The sequence below is a fragment of the Olea europaea genome, unplaced genomic scaffold (genome assembly GCF_002742605.1).
Source record: "Olea europaea var. sylvestris unplaced genomic scaffold, O_europaea_v1 scaffold948, whole genome shotgun sequence".
Lineage (NCBI taxonomy): Eukaryota > Viridiplantae > Streptophyta > Magnoliopsida > Lamiales > Oleaceae > Olea > Olea europaea.
In genome coordinates this window covers 106,706-122,166 of record NW_019267976.1, presented here as the reverse complement: position 1 = coordinate 122,166, position 15,461 = coordinate 106,706, and the positions used below count along the sequence as shown (strand labels likewise).

General features: G+C 31.2%; 2 protein-coding genes and 1 long non-coding RNA gene across 5 annotated transcripts; all 3 read right to left on the bottom strand.

Annotated features, from left to right (window-relative positions):
- Window positions 1-2,858: 2,858 nt before the first annotated feature.
- On the bottom strand, window positions 2,859-3,371 carry LOC111392630. Its single transcript, XM_023018002.1, has 2 exons — window positions 3,110-3,371; window positions 2,859-3,019 (listed from the first exon to the last, which is right to left on the bottom strand). The coding sequence occupies exons 1-2, from the start codon at window positions 3,369-3,371 to the stop codon at window positions 2,859-2,861; spliced, it is 423 nt and encodes a 140-aa protein (XP_022873770.1).
- Window positions 3,372-3,395: 24 nt separating this feature from the next.
- Window positions 3,396-4,196, bottom strand: LOC111392629 (ATP-dependent DNA helicase pfh1-like). The gene has a single exon (XM_023018001.1). The coding sequence runs from the start codon at window positions 4,194-4,196 to the stop codon at window positions 3,396-3,398; it is 801 nt and encodes a 266-aa protein (XP_022873769.1).
- A 2,939-nt stretch (window positions 4,197-7,135) lies between these two features.
- Window positions 7,136-14,960, bottom strand: LOC111392623. 3 transcript variants are annotated; one of them, XR_002702292.1, is made up of 6 exons: window positions 14,807-14,960; window positions 13,693-13,792; window positions 10,822-10,870; window positions 9,324-9,365; window positions 8,688-8,755; window positions 7,136-7,658 (listed from the first exon to the last, which is right to left on the bottom strand). It is a non-coding gene; the product is annotated as an uncharacterized LOC111392623 (long non-coding RNA). The 3 variants fall into 3 exon arrangements; XR_002702294.1 differs by lacking the exon at window positions 9,324-9,365 and having other exon boundaries at window positions 8,688-8,766; XR_002702293.1 differs by lacking the exon at window positions 9,324-9,365.
- Window positions 14,961-15,461: the final 501 nt, after the last annotated feature.

Here is a 15,461-nt window from a genome sequence, read left to right as displayed (position 1 = left end):
ATGGTATTAGCAAATAGAAATATGACATTCCATAGATGATGCAAGCGTAACTTGTTATTGTTTCTTTAGTTGCTGACAATATGTTACGAGCGAAAATAGCAACAATAACTTATCAATAATGCGTCATTCAACTGAACTCAAGAATTGGTCCATGAAATTTTAATGAATTTAAAAGAAATTGTATTGAGAAGTAATCTATATGGAACTTGTGACGCGTCTATTTGTGTCAGAGGTCTCTACAGTACCAATCAAAAAGATGGTTGTCGCTACTGGACAACGAAATGGATTGAGTGATTCGACAGATTTGGATTCATATAGAACGTGATTATTAGAAACGTGAAAGTATCGCCTAAAATAGGAAACGAAGAGTTCCATTTTTTTGGGAAAATGTATTTTGAAATAGTAATTTTTTGGAGAATCTGTGGTTAAAAAATGTAGAAAAAATTTAAATTTACGTGTATAATTATTTTATAGAAGAATATGTGGTTGAAAATGAATTTTTGAAAAAACGGAGCTCAATCAAGTGCTAAAGAAATGAGAAACCCTTCATTACACACCAAAAATAGGTATTGTCTATGATATCCAATCGACTGCTAATAACCAGCCAGGGCAATTGTAGCCTAACCTTGACACCTTGGGGTAAATTTTATCTGCAGTCACTGGACTTTTAGAGAAAAATTCAATTGAGTCACTAAACCTTGACTTGTCTCAATTGGGTCACTAATTTCATATCAGTTTCAACTGGGTTACTGAGATTATATTTAAGTTTTATCACTCCATCATTTACGAATTTTCAAATTGATGAAAATTACTCTATTAGCAGTCATATCGTTTACGTATTGTGAATGGCATGCCAACTTACTATTTTACTAAACGTGTTGAAATATACTAAAAAAATTGCATATTTTACCGTTTATTTAAAAATTTGTCATAACTCTCAATTTACCATATTCGCTTTCAGACAACTCTTATGTGGAAGATCTGTTATAATATTGCAAAGTAATTAATTTCCACAAGTTTGGAGACGATGGGTTATGAAATGTGGCAGAGTGGTCAAATTTGATATGAAATTGAAGTTCGATAACTCAATTGAGGTCAATTTAGCCCTTGTTTCGTCGCCTTTAATTCAAAACTCTTTTTTTTTTTCTACATACTCATTTATAACAGCACAATCACTTATTCTGCACATAAATCCAAATTTTTTTTCTTTAGTTTTTAACAACATATTCTCAAAAAAATCGCTATTCAAAACATTATTTTTCTCAAATAACGACTATCAAATAGGGGCTTAGTTCAGTATCCCAATTCAGATTTCGTAGTTGAAATTTACCACCTAACCTTGTATGCTCTTGAATACTTTCTACACATTACTCCAATTACTCTCTCCATTTCCGTTTGGCCTTTTCTGCTTAGTGTTTTGCGAGGCGTCATAAAAGAAAAACGGATTCCTTAGCAACATTTTCCTCTTGGATTTTGGTTCGCATTAGTCCACTCTTCACTATATATTTTCACACACATCCCCTTGAAACTTCCATAATCCAATAATATTTATTTACTCAATATCACTTTTTCCATGGGAAGCCAACATAATGATCCAAGTTTTGCAGGTTCATCAATTGCACTTCTGCAAGAAAGATTTAGGCAGTTGGAAAGGTTAAGGGAGAAGAGAGAAGAAAGAGAAGCCGTAAAACTCTCGTCCGACCCCAAATGGATGATGACTTCAATCGAAACTTGTCATCAGCTACCTAAGTTTTCCTTCCCTCACGAAAGGCAGTTCCCATCATCACAAGTGCCCGTTCAACATCCCCCCCATCTTCAACTCAGCAAGCACGAAGATTTCCAAGGCATCGAGAGTCGTTCATTGCATTCGACTGAAACAAGGGAGCCTGGTAATATTGAGCCTGATACTTCTCTTCATCTGTAGAAATCTATGTAGTTAAGTTTTCCAAATCATCTTTACATTTTCCAATGTAAAAAGAGGTTAATGGAATAAGAGATGTAATATGGACCAAAGTGGAGATGATCAGACTGCAGAAGTTTGTATGTGATGGACTTATATATGGACTTTGTAATCAACCTCTGTATGGTAAACATTTTTAGTAATTAAAAAGTTACTTCTACTATTATATCAAACTTAAATTTTAATTTTAACCACACATTCAAATTACGAATCATTATTATTCGCACATTTCATAATTCCCACCATCGTTCCTTTTAAAGCTACTAATATTTAAACTAGAATATTATTTGTCTTTTGAAGAACTAATTTCATATCAACACTAATTTTGCGAATATATCCAAATAACTTTGCGACAAACCGGCTATTAGCAACAATCATTGAGCCCCATTTTTTTGTAAGAAAACGTGTTTGAAATTGTGATTTGTTGGAGAATGTGTGGTTAAAAAAGAAATTTTCGATTTACGTGTAAAATTATTTTATAAGAAAAATATGTAGTTGAAAATGAATAACATATACTAAATCTTTTTGAGCTTCAGTTTAGAAAACCCACAACGAGATATTACTCCTAGTCATCTAGAGCAACCTCCATGTGAGAAGGTCGAACTTTTTTATTTTTTATTTTTTGTACCGGAACCTAGAGCATAAATCAATATCTCGAGAATGAAAAATTAAGCAACACAGTGTATTAATTATTGAACTGAAAATAAAGTTTTTTGTTCAAAAATGTATGCAAGGTATTTAACATGAAGCAGACTATACAAATTGAAAAAAATTGAAATTGTAGTTTATGTGAGTGATAATACTCTTTAATAAATTAGAAGGGAGGGAGATTTTTTAATCATAACTATTTGTAATTATTTATCGAACATAAAAATATACCTGACGAAAATTTGCGATTCTACTGATGTATGAACGAAAGGATTTTCTTGTAAACAATGTTTTTAGTACATCCGCTGTGTGAATTCTCTGTGTTTGTTGGATTAAGCGGAACTTTTATATTTGTACTTCTTTTTGCTTTTGATAATACTACATAAAGCTGACCATGATAGAAGATGGGTTCTGGAATATACAAACCAACGAAATCAAGCATTGCAAAACATGGTCTAATTGAAAATTGAGTTCTTTTAAAGGAAATTGAACTTCGATCACTCTGAAGGGGTATAAAAGGAATCCTCAGCAAGAATACATATTTTCCAAAATATTCGCCAGCTGTGATTTCAGCGACAATTACATTTTTTTCAAATTTTCGACAAGTAAGGCGTGTTCCGTTGTATAATCCTTCTGAATGATTGATATTTCGTAGTAACATTACAGGACAATTAATCTTAAGTTTAAATTCATGCGGTGGAATACCATTTGACGTCAAAGGATTCAAAAAATCTTCCTGTAAACCTTGCTCTGATTTGTCCATGGCTTCATCAAAATTATAATATGATCAAATTTCACCAGAAATTTGATCAAGCAAAATTTTGTTAATATAATCAATACATCCATTTGTAAGTGTAAGAATTACATGATTTGCCATAGTCTGTAAATTATCACCACATGCTTCTATATTTGGGAAAACATGATGTATCAATTTTTTTAAAGATGTGATTTCTTCCTCAAATGGCAAGATTATGTTGTCGGGAAGCTTAATGTTCTTACAAGTATGTTCTTGCTCCATTCCATTTCCAATTCTAAGTAAGTAATCGCAAGACACTGGATCCAACTTTGCTCTCATATTCTGGACCAATGGTAGATGCAAATACAAAAGCCATAGGTCTGAAAATACTAAGGTAGCTTTCATTATGTCCTCCTGTTTTCCTCTTGGAACCACTGGTAAAACTTGTCGAAAATCGCCTCTTAGAACCATTACTTTCCCACCAAAAGGCATATTACAATCGATAATATCCCTATGCATATTTTCTACAGCTTCAACAACACAACTATTTATCACGGGTGCTTTATCCCAAATTATTAACCTAGACATTTTCAACAAATTTCCCAAAGCCGATTGCTTTCGGACATAACAACTAACCTCAAAAATTGTTTCTAAAGGAATTTTAAACCTCAAATGTACTGTCTGACCTCCAAGTAATAGAGATGCAGCCAATCCAAAAGATGCGATTGTCAAAGCAATTAAATTTTGAGACCTTACAGCAGCTAAAAGTGTTTTGTATAAAAAAGTTTTACCTGTCCCACCAGGACCATCGATAAAGAAAGAACAGCTTGATTGGATTTTTACTTTTTCCATAATCGTATCGTATGCAAATTGTTGTTCTTTATTTTAGCTCATTGCACAACTAAATCCCCCTTCAATATCCAAATTAGTTATCTCTTCTGCAACCATTCTTTGCAACCTTTTATTCTCATCTATATTTACGTTGAATGACACAATTTCATAATCATTTATGTTTTTACCTAGCGATTCTAAAATAGAGCTGATGTCCTCCAAAGCGCGTACTTCAGCAACCTCAACAGATGTATTTTGATGTAAGTAATCCTTAATCATATAAACTTTTAATTCATCCTAAACAAATTTCGGATGATTAGGGTTACAAAGAGTAAGAAGCGTAGCAAAGAGGCGCCTCAAAGAAACAGGCATCTTGTAAACAATAGTTTTGGATAGACATTATTCACAATGATTGTCTCCGCTTAACAAACCATGTAATAGTGCTGCTTCTCGATATGTAGCAACAATAACCCCATTGAAAGTTCGTAAATTATCAAATGATGTTGGTCATCTAATATGATTAAGAAGTACACAAAGGAAATAACGTTCTCCTTCAGATGGTTTCGCTGTGACAATCCATCCTATAACAATTTGTTTCTTTCTAGGAGTCCAAATCTTCCCACTTGTATTCCAAACAAAATGTGTCGGAATATTTCTATACAAAAGTCTTCTAGCAAACTCATTTGCTTCATTGAGTCGGAAAAATTCAGTCAACATTGTTTTTCTTATATTTTCATTGTTAATAACAGTAGTCAAATCATCTTGATCATCATATGTTACATGTTGATGATCTTCAATATGAAGTTGTAAAGAATAAACAATTGAAAAAATTTCTGACAAATTGAAGGAAAAAAATTCTCCACATAGCTTCAGGTGGAGAGATCCATCTCGCAGATTGGTAACTAGAAATTTCATCAATTTCTTTACTTGTTTCATTGTTGTCAATGGAAAAGTTAATACGATCATGTTTTTTATATACATATTTATACAAATATTTAACAACTTTAATAGAAGAGCACACTTCAACGTTAATATGAAAGTCAAAATTTGCACCTAAATAAGGATTATATGGTACAACCCACCGATTGTCTAACATATGACCTCTAACTTTAATACAAATACCAGTATCACGTCGTCTATACAATGGATACGAGTTATCACCAAATATAGTACTATTACAATAATCCCGAGGATATTTATTCTTACAACCAGTATTTTTTTTCATGCATATATTTTTTGAATTAAGATTTCCACAAGGGTCATATATATTATGTTTTACAACAACAGAATAAAGATGTGAATATTTATTTCTATCAGGAATTTCGCAGGACTTTATCCTATCAACATCTTGAGCACAACAAATTTTATGGCCAGAACTAAAAATCAAAAGAAGATGTGCATGAGGAAGCCCTCTTTTTTTAAATTCAATCATGTATATCTGAACAATAATAGGGCCGAAAATATTTTTCTTGTATAAATCATTTTTTAACTTTTCTAATTTTGCTTTAAATATACAAGCTATCAAATCTGGTCGTTTTGAACTTCATCACTGTGCTTTAGTTCTTGCTTACTTTCTGACCAATTTGGATTACATGTTATAGTAAAAAATATATTTGATTTTCCATAACGCTGAACAATGGCCATTGCATCCATATATTTCTTTAACATATCTCGAGGATCACATGTAAAGGATTGAGGTAAAATGAATTTCCGTCCAATTTTATATCCCCTTGTTTCCTCATTTTCAACACTATCTACAATACCTTAATAAATTTCAGCACGAATTTATTTCTAATTATTGCGAAAATAGTCTAACCTCGAAGTTTCAATTTTAACATACATATCTACAACATATTGCCAAAAAAGTCTACCAGCATGAAGTAATATAGACTTATTTGAGGGCCTAATTTGTAACTTGTATGCATAATATTCTCAGCAAGAGACTTGAGATCGTTTTTTTGTTCCATTTAGCACTGCATGTGAAAAGCAAAATGAATTTCAATATTAATTTAGAAGATGCAGCTTGTAGAAATTAGAAAAGATAATAAAATATATATTTGCAAATCTTTAGCCTCTTTTTCAATCATTTCAATTGTAGAATTAATTGTGCTAGGTAGACTAACAAACCCAAGCAGATTCTGAGGTTGACAGTTTTTTATTCGAATCCTTTCGATGCCTTCATGCCAACCAGATTCTTCAAATGGGAAAAGTACAGGGTACTGCAAAGGATCATAACAACCGTAGTAATAATGAACCCTATGTGAATTGCCAAAATGACCATATATAGTAATGTCACGAATGCGAACATCTGCATTTTCATCATCTGCAACCCATATAGCAGCCACTTGGAAGGATGTAGGAGTACTGAAAACCCTTTGATCAAGTCCTGGGTGACATTTAGCCCCCGTTTGAGCCCCATTTCTTGGAGATTATAATGTTTTGAATAATGTTTTTTTGAAAAATGAGTGGTTGAAAAGAAAAGAAAAGATTTTGATTTACGTGTAATATTATTTTATTGAAGATTATGTGGTTAAAAGTAGGAGAGAGAAAAATTTAATTTAATGTAATGGAGAATAATGGGGCTCAAACGGGGGCTTAATGTGTATACAATGATTATGCAAATTATCCATATTACTTAAGACCTAAAGAATCTACTGTAAGGATTTACTTTCAGGATTTTAATTAAAGTAATCAAAGTAGATTCAACAAAATTTTCTGAATTTTTCATACGATTTTCTAGTTCATTATCCGTATCGTAAAAATATAACTACATATAACAAAGCGTATCATTCTCTGACATAAGTTGGTTTACATAATGATATAATTGTCCTTGAACCCTAAATGTGTAAATACCTTTATATGGCTTTAAAGAGTTCTTTGTCATACTTTACAACGAAAGAAGTGAATGCAAATTGATTATTATACCCTCTCGAAATTTTCTTAAATTCCATACACCTGTATTCTTTAGAAGTAAACAAAGTATATAGTTCAGCTGGTGAATCAAGCATACAAAGTTTAACTTTTCCATCTGAGCAACAAAAACATTTATTTTCTCTATGAAATTTTCATGCACCACAATATTTACAATAGGTACATGTCAGTAATACATATGCAGTATTTGGTATGTTCATAAGTTTTACACATTTAGAAACATCAGTCGCTTCTTGGTTTGAAGTAGAAGCCTCGAAATCATGATATATTACTGCTTCATTCACATGGGCAGAACTGAAATTAGTATTTTCGGATAATACTGTGTCAGTTACCCTTTTTCGAGAATCAATTCGTCCAGCTTTGACTCGATTTCTCCAATCCCACTGTCTTTGATTTCGTTGTTGGCGAATGAATGCATTGTATGCCTCACTTCTGCTTGGAAGAATGGTATCATATTTAAGAAGAGCAGATTCTCAATCAATAGACATTGTCGAAGGATCCATCAGAACAATAAATGATTTAATACTTCGAAGAAGAAGCTAGCAACTGGAACTAAAAATAATGAAAAAAATAATCATAAGGTTTAAGAGAGAAAAGATGTTGAAACATTTATTATACGATATGTATAGAAAAAATGTGCTTTATAATAGATTAACTTGTTTACATAAAAACAAGTAAGACATGTTTAATTATGAACAAATGAATATAGATTTGTATTCCACTAATGTTGAAATTTATTTAGTGAATCTACAATTATCGGGTAATTTAGAAAGCAGAAAGAGTGGAGGCAAAATGACTATGAAAGTTGGAATACTGGTCCCTTTATTAGTTTGCCACAGACTGCTGAATACATGGAGCTCTTATATGATAAATTCTGCTGTTTGTTGATGTAAAAGATTACGAATGAGTAACAATAGAAAGTGGGATGACATATAAAAAGGATAGCAATTCTTGAATGGTTGATTAAGTTTGAGAATAATAAGGAAACTGTCCGTCCAAAAAGAGGATTGAATATAAAGATTTCAAATTTGATTGTCGATGTGACTCTAAAGGAAATAATTGATAAGTGGAAGGAAGGAATGACGCTGCAAGCATCAAAGTTAGTCTGGAAGCTCTATTATTGGCTAGTGTTGGAATGATCCCAAATCAGATCAAGTGTTAAAACTAATTGATAGGATTTTTATTTATTTATTCATTTATTTTTTTGGCTAATGGATTTAAGTAATTATGATCGAAGTACTTTTTCTTTCATGTCAAAAGTTATTGAATACGTGACTTTGTTTTTAAAAAATTAGTTTATTGTTATTAATGGCATTAGTAATTTATTTTGATAATCCTATATAATTTTCCTTTGTGTTTTATACTTAAAACGCTTAACTAAGTTTTAGCAACACTGCGGAGCTTGAGCCCCAGGGCATCATAAAGATGATGCGTATTAATGTAGGAAGTGAAACTAATTTCACTTTCTCACTCATTTATAAAGAAGATAGCATCGAAACACTTTAATTCAAGCATCAAAGTTGAGATAAAACATGTAATGATAGAATTAATTAGAACATGAAGTACGAGTATAGGCCAAACCGGCTCTCTTGACTCTCTCTGGGTGCAATCACAATAGCATAAAGATCTTTTGCAACCCTTAACAATGCCTGCATAAGATCTAAACAATTAATAATATACTAATATAATTTTAAAACTTTAGAAGATAGAAAAAGTTTCTTATTTGGAATTGATTTGCCATTATAAGTATATTTATACTTAAAAATAAGTTAAACTTGATTATATGAATCTTTTACTAACAAATACTTGATGAAAAATAAAGTAACTTTTCAGCACAGATGAACATGTTCACTATCTATTAGCTTCCATATGAATTTTGAGAACTGAAGATCAAATAAGAAAGATGAAACAAGCTCTACATTTAGCTAAGAAAGTGGAGCACTGATTGCCTTATACAGCCTAAAAATGATCCAGATGTCTAAAATATTATAAACAATTGTGGGAAAATTTCACTCAAAGTCACTCAATATGATTTATAAAAACCTGTTTGGTAGGAACTAAAATCTAATTTTTAATATAAATCAAAGTAAACAATTAATTTTAACTATATATTTCATAGAACCCACAACTTTTTAACCATGCATTTAATCAACTATTATAAAAATTTTACTAAAAATTTAATTTTAATCCCCACTACAAGAGCATAGTAGATGGTACCAAAACAATCCAATAAATGAGCCCGAATTATACAAGTTCGATCTGCATAAATGAAAAATTGGTTAGTTAGCCTCCATTCGCCTTAAAATGATTTACAAGTGATAAAATTTCATTTTCAACAACACATTTCAAAGGATTCACATGTATTATTTACCTATCTATCACTTATTTCTATCAATTTATAAATTAAATCGTTTATAAATTCTTCCCCGACGAAGGATTCATAAAATTAGTCAAATAAGTCCAAAAGCAGCTTTTGAGTTTCAAAAGTTCATTTTGACTTCTCAAGAGCAATGCCTAACGGGCCTTAAATCAACTTTCAATAATAACTACTACCTCACTCTTTTTGTGCATGTTTAATAAACAGAAAAAGAACCATAATAACCACCACTGAACATTGGACAACTCCAAGAACCAAGTTACGACAGATAATTTATGTATATCATTTTCCATGTAGGAGAAGCTGTTAGTTTTGTGGATGGACGATATTAGAATACTATAACTTGAACATAAATAGCACTTCCGTGATCAAATTAATCAGCTCAAATGAAACTTCCCTAAAAATTGAAAATCAAACTAACATTGTTCCATCTACTGAGCTTCCAGAAAATATAAATTTAACTCCAAGAACGAGAGAATATTGCCCACTTGACAAAAGTTTCAAGGTGTTACAGAAAAATATTGAGCATCATAACAAGAAAGCAAAATACAACAACCTTAAACATGCAATCATAGTAAGAGCTATAGAAGTCATCAACAAAGCACTAGAGAGTGGTTCGAATCAAATTGTCTAAATAGGCTTGCGTTGATATTAGTTGTCGAAAAGTCAAATGAGACACTTCCAAGCCTACTTAATAAGATGCAGAGTCCAAGGAAGACGCAAGCTACAAAGTGGCTAACTTTATAAACGAAGTCTAATATCTCGCAAGAACTAAAGTTTAAGGGTTTTTTTTCCCCCTTTTGATCTACAAAATTAGCACCTTCTAAAACAAACCCACAAAAAATTTGAAGAATTTCAACATATTTTTTTGAAAGCCTAAAGTGACAGGTCAAAATTTAATTTAAATTAGTAAGCCAAAATATAAAAAAAAGACGTAGGTACGTTGGCTAGCTAGCAAGTAAAATTTTTATGAAGTTTTGGTGCTGTATTATAGGTTGTCGTTAAGATATGGATATGTAGCTATTTTGGGGGCAAAAAAAAAAAAAAAACAAAATCATTAGTTGGAAAACGCTAACAAAAGTATAAGAAATCCCAGAAAAGCAAAAACATAGCAAAATAATCACATATACATTCGATTTCTAAAGCTATTATGCAGACAATAAAAATGTAATTACAAATGTGAATCTGTTCACAATATAAATTTAAAAATCGAAATACATAGAATAGTCGAGAAATCAACAGGAAGTTTTAAAGGAAAAATATACAAATGTCTTTTACAAATCACTATGAAAGAATAACAAAATTAGTATCAAATGAATATTTTTGAAGAAATTGTACCTGAATCACGTAGAAGGAAGTGCCTTTACCAAAAGATTACACAATTGCCCTACATTACAAGAACGTAAAAGTTAGTATTTATCTTAACTTTTTAAACTCAATTTTTGTCTTAACACATATTTTCCACTAAATTATTTTACTGAAGTCTGTATAAATTTAATGTAAAAATTCAGATTGTTAACATCAAAGAAAAAGGAAAAAAATACCATTTATCCTTCAAAGGCAATTTTTTGTTATAAAAAGTCACTGCCACAAAAATTAGCGATGTAGCTTTGATGATATATCCATACAAGCAAAAGCAATTGTAATTCGGTATTTTCTCTTTTTTTGTTGAATTTTAATTGTATGAATATTGAAAAGAGTCATTATGGATAAATCCTCTTCTTCTTTTTTCTTGTGTGTGTGTATAAATAATAATGTTAAGGCACTATATACAAATTAAGGGCTAGTGATTGGAAATAGAAAGAAACTTAACAGAAATGATCCCTAACTCCTAGCTTTCATTTTCTTCAACCTAACCTTTTTAATTTTATCGAGCGTATTTTTTTGTCATCCTACCATTAGTTTGGATGCAAATTAAATAATCACAACCAGCACCAGACCTCACTTGATTTAACCACACATGCAAGTTATAGTCTATGCATCTCTCGAAAAAGAAGGCATTACCTGTTAGCACTCATACTTCAAAATAACCAGACAATACCACCCCCTCTCAATAATTATCATACGAAAGTAGGAAATATTTCACATACATGGAATTCATGTGCGAAATACAATTGGTATATAGCATGCTAATTGAACTGTTTTTAAGCGTTACATTTCCATGGTACAAGGGGTTAAGTCTTTACTTTTATGATTCTAGATGGTGTAATATAGTGCATTCTAGTTTATTTCGATTTACCATAATTAGGCTATAAAAAATAATGTTGTCTCAACATCTATATAACAAACAGAAAATGTGTATACATTTGCTCCAAAATCATACTACAAAACAACCTCAAGTACTTTCAAAATGCATCTACCACGCATATTGAACAGATACACCTAATCCTACATAATGAGAAGAGTATGCCACAGCAACGTTCAAATTTTCTGTACTATCACGTAACATCCCAACCTCAGTTTGCTTACCCTTTCCGATATCATCTTTTTTATAAGCTATTATTTCCACATCATCATCCTCTCATTGACGTAATGTCAATAATTTCCACTCTCCTCTCAATGTTCACAGGTTGTTGTTGTGTATATCCTTGATAGATTCTTTCCATTCCACCATCTTTCATGTCAAAGTTCGGCACACTGGGCACATTATTATCAAAATCCAATCTACTTTCCTCTTTCCCATCATTAAAATGAAAGTCTCATTCGTTCTGATCGTTCACATGAAGAAGACATGAATCCACTACAAAACTATGAAAAACCTCATTCCCAACAAAGAAATCATTTTGATTCATTGCTCCAACACCTACTTCTCCATTTTTAATATCACACTCTTTTTCACCACCCATTGTCTCAAAACTCCGGTAATTTTCATCAATCCCAACATTTCATTTCCCCTTCATAATTTCACTTACTTTCTTCATCTCAATCAAATAAATTGAGAACTAAACTAAAACTCTAACAAAAATTAGGAATTTTCTTTAAATAAAAAAAAATCCTGGGAAGAAACATCTACATTAGAAAATATTTCCTAAACCCAACTTTTCATTTCCTACATAAAGAATTATGCATGAATTAAACTTAGATAAATCAATTAATCGTTATATAAATATAATTCATAAAATGAATATTTAATCTTCGAGTGATCCAAACGGCTTAAGATCTTCTAAACATGAATGAAAACATATGTATAATAATCTGGGAGCACATGGATGCAAAAATATGCAAGATGATGAAGAAAAAAGTCGTGTGAAATGAGTTTCAAGTCTGAAAAATTGAATGACTGATACAAAAACCTTTTGGGCTCATCAACAGTAACTACCGGCCCATCGAAATTGCCAAGCCAGTTCCAAAAGGTTAAGTGTGAAAACGTGGAACTCAACCATGAACAGTAACTATTGGTAAGTGTCTTTTAAGGTATAGGGATATCACACTCTTTTCCACCACCCATTGTCTCAAAACTCCGGTAATTTTCATCAATCTCATCAAAACACCTAACCTTCTTAAATCCCAACATTTCATTTCCCCTTCAGAATTTCACTTTCTTCATCTCAATCAAATAAATTGAAAACTAAACTAAAACTCTGCCAAAAATTAGGAATTTTCTTTAAATAAAAAAAATAAAAAAATCTTGGGAAGAAACCTCTACATTAGAAAATATTTCTTAAACCCAACTTTTCATTTCCTATGTAAAGAATCATGCATGAATTAAACTTAGATAAATCAATTAATTGTTAAATAAATATAATTCATGGAATGAATATTTAATCTTCGAGACATCCAAACGGCTTAAGATTTTCTAAACATGAATGAAAACATATGTATAATAATCTGGGAGCATACAAATGCAAAAATATGCAAGATGATGAAGAAAAAACTCATGTGAAATGAGTTTCAAGTCTGAAAAATTGAATGGCTGACCATTTCTTTTTAGAGAAGGGGCGATAAAAGTTTCAAATTTCTTGCTCATGTTTTGCATAACATTCTTAAATACTTCAATTCGTGTGTAATTTTTAAATGAAGAGTTTGAAAGGCACTTAATATCAAGAGGCGTCATCATGATTATATAATAAAATTCAAGAAAATCTCAGATGTGTGTCCATACAAGACTAAAGCAGGAGATTTTTTTTATTTTTTTTTTCAATATAGTCCATTGAAGCCGAGAAGCAGGCCTGTGCTTTGGTGGGAGAAGTAATAACCATAAAAACTCACCCTACTATTGTTTCGTTTAGCATTCTCTCCACCTTTTCGAGGATATACTTCATTGATAGAAGAATGTCGCTTATTTATGCTTTTGTTGGCCTCATTACAGCTAATTAACAACAAATAAAAAGTTAGAAAAAATCAAAATGTAAAAAATTAACAAGTTTAACAAACACAAACCATAGGACACTAAGATGTTAAACTAAATTTACCAATAATCATATAACAAGAATCGTTAATTTCTCGTCAAAAATTTATTGGACCACATTGAATATAAAAAAACTATCCAAAAGTGAAAACGAAGAGGACGCCAAACAAATTTACATTGAGGACCAATAATTTCTTACAATCACAACTGAAAAGGAAATAGATATTTAATAACCCATTAGAACATATCTGTTTAATGGTAAAAAGAATTTAAGCAATCTGGCATGAGCAAAAAAATAATAATAATATCCACCAAAAAAGAAATACAGAAACAAATCGTGGAAAACCAAGACAGTCCATTTTTCAGTTATAGATAGAAAACAAAAACTCTCAAAAAATTATAATTAAATCGTAAATTACTCAAAAATAACTGTATTGCCAAATAATTTGTATAGTGATTCAAAATTTCAGGACATCATAGCTCCAATTGTACATTCGATATGAAGATCTGCACATTTAAAAAAAAATTAAAAAAATATGCATAGTAGGTCAAAAACTACACAACATTCAAACTCCCCAACTTCAAAATTAACCCACTTCAAAACTAAATAAAGTCCACTGCCTCTTTTAAGCAATTTCCACACAAACACCAAAATAAAAGTTCAAACTCAAAATAAATTAATCAAAGATTTTTAAAAACAAAATGGAAGACCACTCGAATTTATAGCAAAAATAAACCAAGAAAACAAAAACTGAACCAAAATTCACTTCAAAAAATTTCCAGCAAATAAACAAAATTACCAATTGATAGCCCGAGTATAAATTGAACACCAAAAAAGAAGAAATGAACAAAAGATTAAAAAAAGTCAGGAACTTTTACCTATTCGAAAAATTAATTCAAAGAATTTGAAACACAAAATCGAGCACGGGGTATGAAGTGTACGTACGATTGAAGACACGCGTAGGAGATTATTACCTTTTTCTTCTTTCTCTTAGGGTTTGATTTCATTTGGTTGTGGAAAGAGGAGTTGATCTAAAAGCAGGGCTTCGTTTGGTTTTGGAGGGAGAGAAATGAGTTAATTTGAAATGAGAAGAGTTAACTCAGCGGCCGTATGGAGTGAGAGAGAGAAAAAGTAGTCTTTATACTATAGATATTTAAATGAATAGTAGTAAACTGGATAATGAAAAGTGCTGCCCACTTTAACTCAATAATGAATGGTAGGATATGATAGAGTCTTTTAAAGTAGTAAGTAGAAAAGGTTAAATTCTAATCTTAAGGGTCCCTCACCACCTTTGTTCTGGAGTATCGCGAGGGAGATAAATCGTAGATTATGTCTCCAAGGGTACAGGACGGAAGGTTGCTTGTACACTTTCACTTACCCAAGAGCCAAAGTAGTAAGTAGGATATATGAAACCTTCGTTTAAGCAAACAAATCAAAACTTCTCCTATTTTTACTAGTTGTAGGACAGTGCAACACATGACATTAGATGTAATATATTGATTATTTCATATTCATAAATACATACATAAGTATCTCATCTAAGATTATTAATTTCGAAAAATCATTTTTTTACAAATGGCGATTGTGTTCTAGTTCATAAACAAGTCACGTTTACTTGCAAATAATTTT